At 35.0% G+C, this 14161-nt stretch overlaps 1 protein-coding gene across 1 annotated transcript in view; it reads left to right on the forward strand.

The window, feature by feature from the left end:
* LOC149798876 (uncharacterized) overlaps positions 1–9017 on the forward strand; it is a 74377-nt gene extending 65360 nt beyond the window's left edge. Inside the window, exon 13 of the mRNA XM_089957791.1 lies at positions 83–9017. Coding sequence (XP_089813917.1) covers positions 83–247 — 165 coding nt within the window. The 3' untranslated portion in view covers positions 248–9017. The remainder of the gene's footprint in view (positions 1–82) is intronic.
* The last annotated feature ends 5144 nt before the right edge of the window (positions 9018–14161 follow it).

Consider the following 14161-nt stretch of genomic DNA (forward strand, 5'->3'; position numbering starts at 1 on the left):
GTCACCAAGTCAGATCACTTGGAATGTTGAAACATGCTTTTCCACTTGTGGCAAATATATTTTAATGTTGTAATTTTTTCAGGGCAAAGTTGCTGAGGATGAACAAAAGCTGAAGCACTACCAGAAACTCCATGGTTTGGGTGTGGATCTAGATGAGTATTTTCATGCACAGCTGAGCAAGCCAAACAAGATTGTTAATATTGTTGTGGATAAGGATGCGGCAAATTTCCATCTTCATCACTCCTAACATTTAACATCCAATATTGCCCTCATGATCATTATGAACACTCTTCATGCTTTTGTAGGAATTGGTGAGATAAAAAATCGAGATTTATTGCTGTAATATGTGAAATAGGTAACATAGTTTGCAGAATAAGAGTGTAACATACGAGTATGAAACTTTTAATTAGTGAATATTTTAATTTGATCATAGTACTAATTTTAAGTCCAACTGATTCTATAACCAATTTATTTCTTCCCCTCTTAAAGAAAATTCTGGTCGCTGTTCAGAAATTGTCTTGATCCCTCAGGTTTAATCTTGAATGGGTTCCATGCTTTTTGCATCTCACATAAATTTTGTGTAGCAGTTTAGATGTACATCTTAAGAACTTTATTAGAAATTTTGAAAATAAATTTAATTGTTTGCATTTGAATTAAAATAGGTACTTGCATGTAAAGCAAAATAAATACTAAAGCAGCTGTAATTTCCAGCATCCAAATCAGAATTTTCAGTTCTCTAAGGGTACAAAGAATTATTATTTTTTCAAGTATACACAAGTATATAAAAAAACATGTATTTGCTTATCAATTTCTTCTTCATATATGTTACATGATCATTTGGAGTACATCTCCTACCTCACAAATCCAATCCTTCCAGTTAAACAAATGGCTTTCTTAGCAACCATTGTACAAAAACGTCCTCTGCTTGCCAAGGTAAGACCAGAGTGGTCTCCCTGGTTAGAGGGATTGGCACCAAAGTCCATCAGTCATCAGTGACTGCTTCTGCTCATCATGAGATGCATGCTTATTCTTGCACTTTTATTTGTGCCTTTTCACAAGTTGAGTCATTCTGTAGCATTTTCTCACTTTAGGGAAATAAACTTCGTCATTGTGCCATTTCTTACTCCATCTTGATTGTCGAGAAATATACTGCATTTTCTTTGGTCTAATTTCATCATATGAAAATTGTATCAGCGCCATCTTAATTGTCTACCCTGTTATATATACAGTAGTTTCTTTTCAGCTCAGTGCTTGATTAGGTAATTGATTTGTTATTACATGTTTTAAGGTCAATAATGCAATTTCTTGCTATTTTTATTTTTTTAACATCTCCATCACAGGATGTTCAGTACAACACTTGATTCATTTTACCCATGTACCATATTTTAGTATGTATAATGTGAACTCCAAATTTTGACCATGAATGTGGTTAAAAAATTATTTATACCATATAATGTGCACGTGAAATAATAGATTTAAAAATCTTTACAATTTTGCTCATTTCGTAGTGCAACATTAGCCGGCCAATTTTGACAGTAAACTGATCATCATATGTCACATGACATCTGATTAGTTTACAATACACTACTGTTTAAATCTGGTCTTTTCTGTTAGTATTTGGCACCCAGTGATGGTCAGTCTTTTTTTAACATATATAAAAATTTTTTTAAAAATGTGGCATTATTGAAAGTATATCATTCTGATTCTATGGGCCATTTAAAGGTTTGGCATGCTGGTGGCGATCATTCTTTTGTACCAGATCTCTGAAATTCCTCTTTATTATCGTCACTCTTGAAATGTTGCCATATAACCTCAGGGGTAAACAAATTTGAAAAACCCATGGTTGTCCATGGTCAACCATCTTTGAAAATCTAGTTGCCCTGCAGAAAACCACGTTGCTAAGCAGATTTGTCTGGTATATTACTGCTGTTGCCTGAGCAATTTATGTAACTTGAGACAGTGGGCAACACATCTGTTCACTTGTCTGAGGCATGTTTGATAAGTGAGTCCTTCATCCTTGAGCCAGAAATAAATAAGGATAGATTTTCATCTCCATGCTCAGAAAATTCTATGCAATGCATCCGTCCTCCATTTTCCTTTTAACTATATTCCACCCAATGAAAACAGATCTGTCCATGAACTCTGAAAACAACAAACCCACTTCTTATTATCGTGTTCCTTGTCATTGAACAATTTCCTGTTTTTTTAATTGTGTCTTGTGGTCCATCCGCAATCAGTTGTTGGGCCACTGCAGACCAGCAACTTATCCGTATTCGGTGATTATCTGAGCTTACAGTTATGGTTCACATTATCTTTAATCCAGTACTAATGTCTGTGATCAAACTGTTGGGCACCTGTCAACATATTCAGAACATTTTATATGGTAGCCCTAACCCCACATGTTGATAGAGAATGTGTCAGCAATTGTGATTGGTACAATCCTGAATTTGCCATTGACCTTTAGGTAAAGTTAGCCAATAGAAACTACTGTCACATGCACTACATCGAAACATCCATTTTTTCAGTAGACCAGTAAGAAAGTACTATTAGATCAAAGTGTGCCAAAGTTGAAGATTAAAGAAACCACTATTATGTTGGGATTTTGACAAAAAGGGAAACACTTGTGACCTTGACTGTGGTTATTAATAATTAATAGATAATGAGTATTTGACACCTATGGATTGGTATGGTTTTGTACCAATAACAATCATCCTGTACAAGAACAGGTTATATAGAGATAATTGGTGCTCCATTCTCTGTGTAAGAAAACACCTCAAGGATTGATGTAATGGTCATTATAATATTTAACGTCATTGGTTTTTAGTATATTTTTAGTTGCCTGGCTGGGTTTTCACATTGGGAAAAAAATGGTTGCCCAGTATTAGTTTTCCCAGACAATGGATATTTCTGCCCCTGGTCCTCATCTGCTATTATTCCAGGCATTGCTGTATAATAGTTCTCATCATTTTCATTCTCCTTGCTATCTAGGTGGTGTTCACATATCATTGCTCTATAACAACCATTCAATGATTAAAGTCTCTTTGACCAGATACTTTGTCCTCAGTCTGCCTGTCATTCTTTCATCCTCCACTCCTTAAACAGAAGAGTATTCTGTTAGGTAGTGGAGGAAAATGAAAGAAAGATGATATTGAACTCTTACATTGAACTCCGTCCCACCAGCTCTGTTACCAGGCAGTGATGGTTAGCTTGTCTTTCACAGTAGATTCATTCATAGCCCATTTTGTTGGACTATGTTTGTTAAGATTCAAGATTGAACAGAAGATGCTGTGTAAATGTTAAGGTCCAGTATTTATTCTTATTTTGATTATCATGACACCCCTGAAATATATCACAGTGTCCAAACTTAATTTGCCAATACAGTGCATCATAATTTTAACACATCAGAGCTTTAGCCACTCTAATTACCATTAAAAACACCATGCAGAGTTAAGATTGTTCACTGTATTGTGACAAAGAATGATAAAATCATACAAACTTGATGGATGGCTTACATTTGGGGAAAGGAAGAAAGTTATAGATTTGGGGTCAAAGGTCAAAGTTCAGAGTTACTCTGAACAAAGAAATATGGTTTCTTAGCAGAAATGTCATTTACCATAATAGAGGAATATTAAACATGGAGCACATGTAGAAAATGTCATTCAATGTACTCTTATTTAACTGGAGAGGAGTGACCACTCCAGTGGCCTAGTGGTTAGAGCATCCGCATTGGATGCAGGAGGTCATGGGTTTGATCCCTTGTCAAGTCATACCAAAGACTTACAAAAATGGTACTAACAGCTGCATCGCTCAGCGCACTGCATTAAGAGTTAGTGTTAGGACTGGTCGGCCTGGGGTCAGGATAATGTGACTGGGTGGGACATCATGCTACATGTCTGCAACATGATGCCCCAGTGCTAGACATCACTATAAACTGCCACACTGCAGACATCATAGCAGTATGACTAAAAAAAAATTAAAGCTACGTTGAAATCCAAATCACACACACATAACTTGGGATGACTGAATTTCTGAGGTAGTTGATGTGCTCTTCACACAAGATCATCAGGTTAGTATTATAAAACACATATTTTATGCTAAAAATTGACTTCAGTGATACTCATTCTTTGGAAAAGTTATTCATAAAATTTTTAAAAATGTAAAATAGATGAGAATATGTACAAGTTGTCTTTGATATGTTTTGTATCAAATTTCAACTTAATGGTCATGTCTAGTTGATAAAACCTTTTTTGTTTGTTTCTCTACTATTGATTTTATTTCTGTTAATCTCATGCAATGCAATTATGTTCCACTGGAACTACTGGTTGTTTTTGGTGAAACAGTGTAACACAAATTTAAAATTAATCATTTTTAATATATTTTACCATTTATAATTTGAAACTTTATTATTATTATTATTAGTAGTAGTAGTAGTATTGATTGTTTATCTTTTTATTGTTGTGCAGTTAATTAAGTTTATTAATAAAATGAAACTGACATTCCTTTTAATTTGTCTTCCTTTGCCAGTCAAGTCATGATTGTGTAAACTAATTTGATTTTTTTTATTCAGCCATTTTTAATGTTTATAATTTTGTAATCTGTGAAATAAGCAAGTTTTTTGCCAAGAGGCAGATTGTTATGTCACAATAAAGTTAAATTAAGCCGCTGTGTTATGTAAGCGTTATTAAGGCATGTTCATATAGATTTACCTTTCGATGCAAACATACTTTTAGTTTTTAAAATAATCTCAGCTTTGGATGGAGAAAAGATTGCAGAAAAACTGCTTTTGTAATGATAATGAACATGAAAGAGTTTTCAAACTTTACATGTTATGATGAGGAAAAATTATTTAACTAATATTATCTGAATACATCACTCTTACCAATGTAGATATAACTCACATCATCTGAATACATCACTCATACTAATGCAGACATAACTGATATCTGAATACCTCACTCTTACTAATGCAGACATAACTGATATCATCTGAATACATCACTCATACTAATGCAGACATAACTGATATCATCTGAATACCTCACTCTTACTAATGCAGACATAACTGATATCATCTGAATACATCATTCATACTAATGCAGACATAACTGATATCATCTGAATAACTCACTCTTACTAATGCAGACATAACTGATATCATCTGAATACATCACTCTAACTCTTACTAATGCAGACAGAAATGAACACAGATTATGAATGAAATGTACTTATATTAGATTTACTTTCAAGAACATTACTTAATTAAAATCGGAGGACCTGTTTTCTACTGAGACAGCAACAACTTTAATTTTGTAAAGTGTGTGTGTATTTTTAGAAGTTTACAAAAAATCACTAAAAGAAAATCACTAAAATAATCAAGTTAAATTCAGTAGGTATGGTAGTTTCTATATCTAGATGACCTGATTCCAATTTTCACTATTTAAATTATTTTTTTTAAATTTCATAAACAGATTTCTAGCTCATCCTTGAGAGCTTATGATCTGGCTGTGTTGTGAAACAACAGTTGCTATCTTTAACTTCTTCCAAACAAACACTCAACCAGTTTCAATGAAACTTGGCATGAAGGCTTTTCAACATGATACAAATGATGCTAATCTGCCATGGCAACCATCACTAAAAACCAAAAAACAGAAACAACTTCACAAAAAATGCACAACAGAATTTTACTTAAACCATGCAGATTTACAGTATGATATAAATTGACATTAAATATGGCCAGTTCCTAAAAAAAAGAAATGATTTAAACAATGACTTCTCAGAAACAGCTCAACAGATTTTCATGAAATGTGACAGAAAACATCTTCGCTTATGTGCTTTGCAACTTTGTACAAATGATGATGATTCACCATTAAATATGGCAATTGCTACTAAAATTATGAAAACATTTAAACAACTTGTACTCAAAACCTCCTCAGCAAAATTTCACCTAATTTGGCAGAAGGTTATGTGACATAAAGACCTTTCAATATTGGACAAATTCTGATATGCCTTCAAATATAAATGAAGATGCTAAAAATTGTGAAACCTCAAAACAGTTGTGTTCATAACATGTGTTATCAAAAACAGTTGAAAAAATTTCAGCAGTTATCATGATACTATCCACATTTCTTGACCAGCTGCTCTTGCATTTGGCTTTTACATTCTGCCATGATTGTGCAGGGTTACAAAATGTAAGAAAAGCTATTTGCATGATGATTACTAGTGGTAATCCTTGTACTAAAACTATGTATGTTTTACAGAAGGTATAAGGAACCTGCAGTTTTCTTTATTTTGATATCTGAATGACGGGGGTAAATTTTGAATTGGACAGTTCATATCAATTCATATGCTTACAAAGGGCAAAGTTAAAGTGTTTTGGATATTTCAGGTACATTTCCCCAGCATGCAGAAACAGTAATTTTCTTAAGTTGTCTGCCTACATGATCGAAATTTATTTCTTCATTTTAAGAACAATCAAAATTAGTGTACTTTGTGCTATTTAAGGTGCATTTACCCAGCACACAAAAACAGTTTTTCTCATTAACTGTCAGCTTCTGACAGCACATGGGTTTTCTTTATAGTGGTCAGAAATAAATGTCAGTTCAGGTAGATGGAAAATCTGTAAGAAGTGTGTTGATAACTTCATTATATTATGAGAGTTGTAGAGAAAACAATTTAACCCTGCACCTTCCTACACTTTCACTGTGCTTCAGAACTTGGGAGCAGAACCTTAAGCAAAGGTTAACAGATGAACAATCTCAGATATACTTGGGCCTCATGTCTTTCTTGGACTGACTGCTTGCTAAAAATGGCTAGTCACAGGCAAATGAAATTTGATAGGTATTTCTGTTTATCTGTATTTTTCATGCTGATTTATTTGCTTTTAATTTTTTGTATAAGCTCTTGCTTTTTGGTCTTGAATATTTTCAGTGCAGATCTTGCTTCTTTGATTATGCAAAACACCTTTTGGCGAAACCTTCTTAGCATTCCTGTACAGAAACCTTTCAACCAGTACAAATGCACATGTACATGACCGTATTATACCTTTGTGCCATTTAAATGACCATATCAAGTTTTATCAGGTTTTCATTTTTTTCATTGTTATCAGGATTTTGTTACATTTTGTAAAAAAAATCATTGTTTAGCTTTTTGTTTTGTAGTAAAATAGTTGGTTATTAAGAATTTATTTTGTTTTTCTTTTGTGCTACTATTTCCTTTTTTGGTGCACTATTTTCAACTATTTAATGCTGCTGTTGTTGTACGAGTAACTTATTTGAAAACACCATCTTTTTTATGTAGATATGATAAAAAATAGGGGGTATGTTTTATGTATTTATGCCACCTCACATGTTATATAATTGCAAATTGAGTTTTAAAAATGTTCATTAACTGACAATAACAGGATAACAGGACTCTTTAGTAAGCTTGCTCACTGTTTTTTGTACACCTGCAGTCTGAGAATACAGGACTGCTCAGTAGATTGCTTACTGTACTTGTACCATGTAACAGTACAGGACTCTCAAGTAAACTGCTTGCTGTACTTGTACAGTGTAGCAATACAGGACTCTTCAGTAAACTGATTGCTATATTGTACAGTGTAGCAATACAGCACTCTTCAGTAGACTGCTTGCTGTACTTGTACAGTGTAGCAATACAGGACTCTTCTTCAATAGACTGCTTGCTATCTTGTACATTGTAACAATACAGGACTCTTCAGTAGACTGCTTGCTGTATTGTACAGTGTAACAATACAGGATTCTTCAGTAGACAGCTTGCTGTATGTATAGTGTAACACAAAGGACAGCATCCGCCTCGGAAACAGGAGGTTGTGGGTTTCAACCCTGGCCGAGTCATACCAAAGACTTACACAAATGGTACTAACAGCTGCCTTGCTAGGCGCTCAGCATTAAGAGATTAGTGTTAAGACTGGTCAGCCTGGTGTCAGGATAATGTGACTGGGTGGGACATCATGCTACATGTCTGCAGCATGATACCCTAGTGCTAGACATCACTATAAACTGCCATACTGCAGACATCATAGCGATATGACTGAAAAATTGTTGAAGTTACATTATAAATCCAAATCACACACACATGCACACAAGTCATCACTCTTCAGTAGACAGCTTGATGTACTTACACAGTGTAACAATGCAGGACTTTTGACTAGACTGTTTGCTGTACTTATACGGTATAGCAATACAGGACTCTTTGGTAGACTGCACACTGAATTTTGTACTCACATATTATGAGGTTAAAGGAATCTTTAGTAAACTGCTTGCTGCAGTTTGAACTCCAAGTTTTTATATATGGTTTTGTTCTTTAATTGTTATTATATTATTTAGATATGACCACTCTGTTAAATATTGTTGTATTTATTTTGGGTTATATAATTGTTATTATTGTTTTGGACAATACATGACTGTTGTACATTAAACATTAATAAGATGGGGTGCAGTTTCTCAATAACGTACTTGAGGCAAGATAATATCAATTACGAGTTAGTGATAGAAAAGTAATTTGTACATAATGGTATTCCTTTCATACTCTTTTTTGCTATAGAATAATTACAAAATGCCTACAAAAATGCAGAAATGCATGATGTGGAAAGAAAGCAATTTATATAAGTGAAGCATGGATATACTCAAAGAAAATCAACTTTAACTTTTTTTGTGGTTCAACTTGCGAAGGGGCCATTTCATTATCAGTGCAATATAGTGCACCTTCAATGCATCAGTGCACTGTCATATCAGCATGGTGCATTTTAAGGAGACAAGATACATTTACATGCCATTTTTTATAACACTTTACATGTAAATTTCTATCAGCACTGCTTGCTATTTGGCAGTCTTTAGTGTTTGTTTATAATATCGACTTTGATGTTCTCACTTTAGAAGTGTTGGTAATACATCCTCTCACATTGCAAAATCTTTGATTTGGACAAAATTATATATTTACCTGCTATACATGCATGGTTTCATTTTTGCTATTTAACAATAAAAAAATATTTTCCATGATTATTTCCTTGTTCCTTTTCATATTTAAAATGCAGTCTGTTCCATTCTTAATTCCCAGGACTGTAGTAACTAAACTGATAGGCTGATTAACTGATGACATTCACAAATATCATTGATTATCCCTTTTGTTTGATTTCTGTCAATCCACAGATTCTTATGACTGTAAAATGTAGTACCCACCTTTCAAAAAATGCATCTGAAAACTCACAAGTAGAGTATGAATTTTTTCTAAGTCATTCTTTTCGGATAAAACAAATTTCATTTTCCAGGATTAAAGAGAAAATTCATGTTACATTTGTTTAAAAGAGAGTGTGTGTGTGTGTGTGTGCGCTCTGCACACCAAACGGAACATACTTTTTGCAGAAGTGGATGGGGGAGGGGAGGTAATCCTTGTGTCCACTGGCCCATCTTTCCCTCCAGCACACATTTTCATCTTTTCAGTTTAGCCAAACTTGGCACACAGCGACATGGCATAAAGGCATTTACAATTTGAGGATCTTGATCAGCCATCAATTAAGGCAACCATTACTAAAAATAGATAAACATTTAAATGACTTCTTCAAGACTGCAAGATGCAATTTTAAAAAACTTGACCAAAAGATCCTGGAATGAAAACCCTTTAAGTTTGCACAAATAGTGCTGATCTGCCATTAATTATGGCCACCATTACTAAAAATACATAAATGTTAAACCACTTTTCCTGAATGACAATGAAAGAAATTTATCAAATCTGACAAAAACATCCTGACATGGAGGCCTTTCAGATTTTTACAGATTATGTTGAGTTGCATGGCCCATCATTAACAATGGAAAAAGCCTAAAAATGACCTGTGTAAAATCACTGAATAGAATTTGACTAAAATTGACAAAGTATCATACTGGCATGAAGACCTTTATAGTTTGTACAAATGAAGCTGATCTAGTATCAAAGATTGCTACAGTTACTAAAAATAGAAAATGTTAAATTACTTCTTCCAAAACCACTGAACAGATTTTGACAAAACTTCACAAACCTTGTACCATGGCGACCTTTCACCTTTAACAAATCATGGTAATCTGCCATCAAAAATGGCTGCTGTTACTAAAAATAGAAAACAAGACTTCGATAACTGCTTTCTAAATAACTGCAGCAGAGAATTCAAACAAATGTAACAGAAATTGTCCCAGCTTGATTGGCTTTCAGATTTATACAGATGACACTATTCTGGCATTATATATGGCATCTGATAATAAAAGTAGATCATATTTTTAACAACTTTTTGGACAACAAATTCTGAATATAATAATGCCAACTTTGATGCAATAGCATCATGGCAGAGGAATCTTTCAAAAGTGGGAAAATGATGTTACTGTATAGTGAATATAGTACCCAGAACATGAATTGTTCAGTGAAAAACAAGATTTTAGACTCCCAACATTTGTAAAACCACTATTTTCAATAATCTTTTGAAGAGAAAAATGAGACAGGGACCTTTCTTGACACCATGATATATGCCCATAACCTGTAACCTTTATAAACAGTAAACAATCATGCTTGATATTAGTAGAAAACTCTAACCACAATAGGTCATTATACAGTTGACTGAAGTGATAATGAGGTAAAGTGGTTTGAGAGAATAATCTATTATACAGATTATGGGTACTTAACTGATCAAAGTTATTGCATTTTGTTCCTTCAATGAGAATATTTTACTCCATTTTTTTCTAAAGATTATTGGCTAGTTCATGATCCACAGCAACATTTCTTTGAAGTTTAGTTTTGACTCCATATTTAAAATTCAGATATGATTATTTTAGTAGTTGGAATGGGGAGTGTGATTCATGTTTAAGCTAATCTGTGGAAACACATGTGATTCATTGGTTAAGTGGAGCAAAACCGAGAAATATTGAATTTTAGAACTCCTGGTTGATGGAGTTTGACTTAGGGAAGTGCAGCAGCAAGACTGAATATTTTATTCTTTGCACATTCTGCAAAAACAATATCAGCATAGTCATTCTGGAGGGTATGTCATCCATCAACAAAGTCATTCTGGAGGGTATGTCATCCATCAGCATAACCATTCTGGAGGGTATGCCATCCATCAACATAGTCATTCTGGAGGGTATTCCATCCATCAACATAGTCATTCTGGAGGGTGTGTCATCCATCAGCATAGCCATTCTGGAGGGTATGTCATCCATCAACATAGTCATTCTGGAGGGTATGTCATCCATCAGCATAGTCATTATGGAGGGTATGTCATCCATCAGCATAGTCATTATGGAGGGTATGTCATCAATCAACATGGTCATTCTGGCGGGTATGGAGGGTGTGTCATCCATCAACATGGTCATTCTGGAGGGTATGTCATCCATCAGCATAGTCATTATGGAGGGTATGTCATCCATCAGCATAGTCATTCTGGAGGGTATTCCATCCATCAACATAGTCATTCTGGAGGGTATCTGATCCATCAGCATAGTCATTCTGGAGGGTATGTCATCCATCAGCATGGTCATTCTGGAGGGTATGTAATCCATCAGGATAGCCATTCTGGAAAATATGTCATCCATCAACTTAGCCATTCTGGAGGGTATGTCATCCATCAACATAGTCATTCTGGAGGGTATCTGATCCATCAGCATAGTCATTCTGGAGGGTATGTCATCTATCAGCATGGTCATTCTGGAGGTTATGTCATCTATCAGCATGGTCATTCTGGAGGGTATGTCATCCATCAACATAGTCATTCTGGAGGGTACATCTTTTATCACCATGGTAATTCTGGAGGGTATGCCATCCATCAACATAGTCATTCTGGAGGGTATTCCATCCATCAACATAGTCATTCTGGAGGGTATCTGATCCATCAGCATAGTCATTCTGGAGGGTATGTCATCTATCAGCATGGTCATTCTGGAGGGTATGTAATCCATCAGCATAGCCATTCTGGAGGATATGTCATCCATCAACTTAGCCATTCTGGAGGGTATGTCATCCATCAACATAGTCATTCTGGAGGGTATGTCATCCATGAACATAGTACCACCACCCAGCCTCTGGAGAATGCATGAATGCAGAGCTCAATCTCAAAAGTTAAAACATTTTTTAGATAATCATAAATGAATCATGTCACAACATCTGATGTAATCTTCTGCCATTTTGTTGCAGAAGACAAATATGCTGTTTGCAGTTGCAGATCATTTTTCAGACCTGTGTGAGAAAATGTTCCGAGATAGCTGTAGATCTGGCTGTTAGGTATTTCCAGGCGACAAACAAACTTCACTTTTGGCACAAAATGAAGACTACATGCTCCACTCCACTTTAGGAGCTACCACACTTTGACAACTAAACAACTTACTTGTGCCAGTTCTGCACAGAAATGGGCAATGGTCATCTATCTTCGGGAACACCAAGGTCTGACATTCCAATCATATAGTGTAGCCAATGTATGTTTGACCTACAGCAATAAATATCAGCAAAATGAAAAAATTCAACAAGCTCTTTGGTGAAGTTGGAATAACCATGTGATCCAAACTCTGACAAGTGCAAAGATTAGCAAAAACAAAAATACCACCGAGAGCCACTAAGTCTGCATCTAGTTATGACTTTTTTCTACATTCCATGGATCTTAACGATAGGAAGTATATTGTATTTAATGTCTGTGTGGTTGTGTTAATGTGAGTGAATGCATATATGTGTGTGTGTGATGATGATATTTGACAATTCTGAGTTTGCCACCTATATTTGGTTGTTAGGAGCATTAAAGCCCTTAAAAAAACATTGTTTATTCAAATTTAAAGTTTTGGTCATTTTCTATAGGCTTGTAAGAGTAAATAACTTACCCTGAACTGTACATCTTTGTTTATCAGGGTCATATACACCCACCACCACCCTCCCACTCTTGCACTTGTGACCTCAAAATACTTTTTGATTCTCTAAAACCTTTATACACTGTCTAAAAGGTTTGCAGACATGGATCAAATATGAATGAAAGTTCAGTGTGGTGAAAGCTTACAAACATTTATTTTCATAATGTATGGAATCAGTAGAACTAGAGACATTTTTACAGAAAGCATCCTACTGAAACATATTTCTTGACCAACTGCTCTTGTATTGACCGCTAACCAGATGTCAAACATATGTGTGATCTAAAGCTAATGTGGGCCTTTTGTTAATGGACTGAAATGAAACTTGGTGTGGTTGAAACAGCATGCCAGGTCAGGACAGATCAGGAGATTTCCAAATGTTGATCCGGAGTTTAGGATTTTCATCCACCTGCTTTTTACCATGCAAATGGACAAATATAACAACTGTTGAACAAATTGGCATTTTTTAAGTATTAAAATATGCACATGATCTCACAACGTCCATCCTTTCACAGTAACTTGTTGCATTCATGGTCTTCTTATATACCACAAGCATTTTTAGCATTTCTTAGATCATTCCTGGATTGTATAAGTGGCAGTCCTTATAATTTTTTGTCTTTACACTTAGGAGATGAGATACTGATACTGGATCCAGGTTTTATATAGAGCAGTGTTCCTTATCCTTTTTGGGAAGTAACAAAGATAAGGTTTGTGGTGTTAGATCTGTGACCCATCAAAAGCTAAAAAGCCATTTTGAAGTGAAATTTCAAATTATTATGGTTGATATCAGTGACCCACTCACAATGGCATGGCAACCCAGTTTGGGATTGTGACACAGGTTAAGAACCACTGCTCTAGAGTAAGTCTGAATTTTCCTCAGAATGTAATATTGTTTTAATGTCAGCAATATTCTTCACAGACACACCATCACAGACATACCATCACTGATATACCATCACTAATACACCATCACTGACACACCATCACTGACACACGATCACAGACACACCTTTACAGACACATCATCACTGACACACCATCATAGACACACCATCATTGACACACCATCACTGATACACCATCACTGACACACCATCACAGACACACCATCACTGACACACCATCACAGACACATCATCACTGACACACCATCACAGACACACCATCATAGACACACCATCACACATACACCATCACTGACACACCATCACTGACAAACCATTACTGACACACCATCACCGATACTAATGGGACTTTAAGCCTTATTTGCATACATCTATGTTGTTTTCATTATCAGT

The sequence above is a fragment of the Sinohyriopsis cumingii genome, chromosome 5 (genome assembly GCF_028554795.1).
Source record: "Sinohyriopsis cumingii isolate HCF-2022 chromosome 5, ASM2855479v2, whole genome shotgun sequence".
NCBI classification, from domain to species: domain Eukaryota; kingdom Metazoa; phylum Mollusca; class Bivalvia; order Unionida; family Unionidae; genus Sinohyriopsis; species Sinohyriopsis cumingii.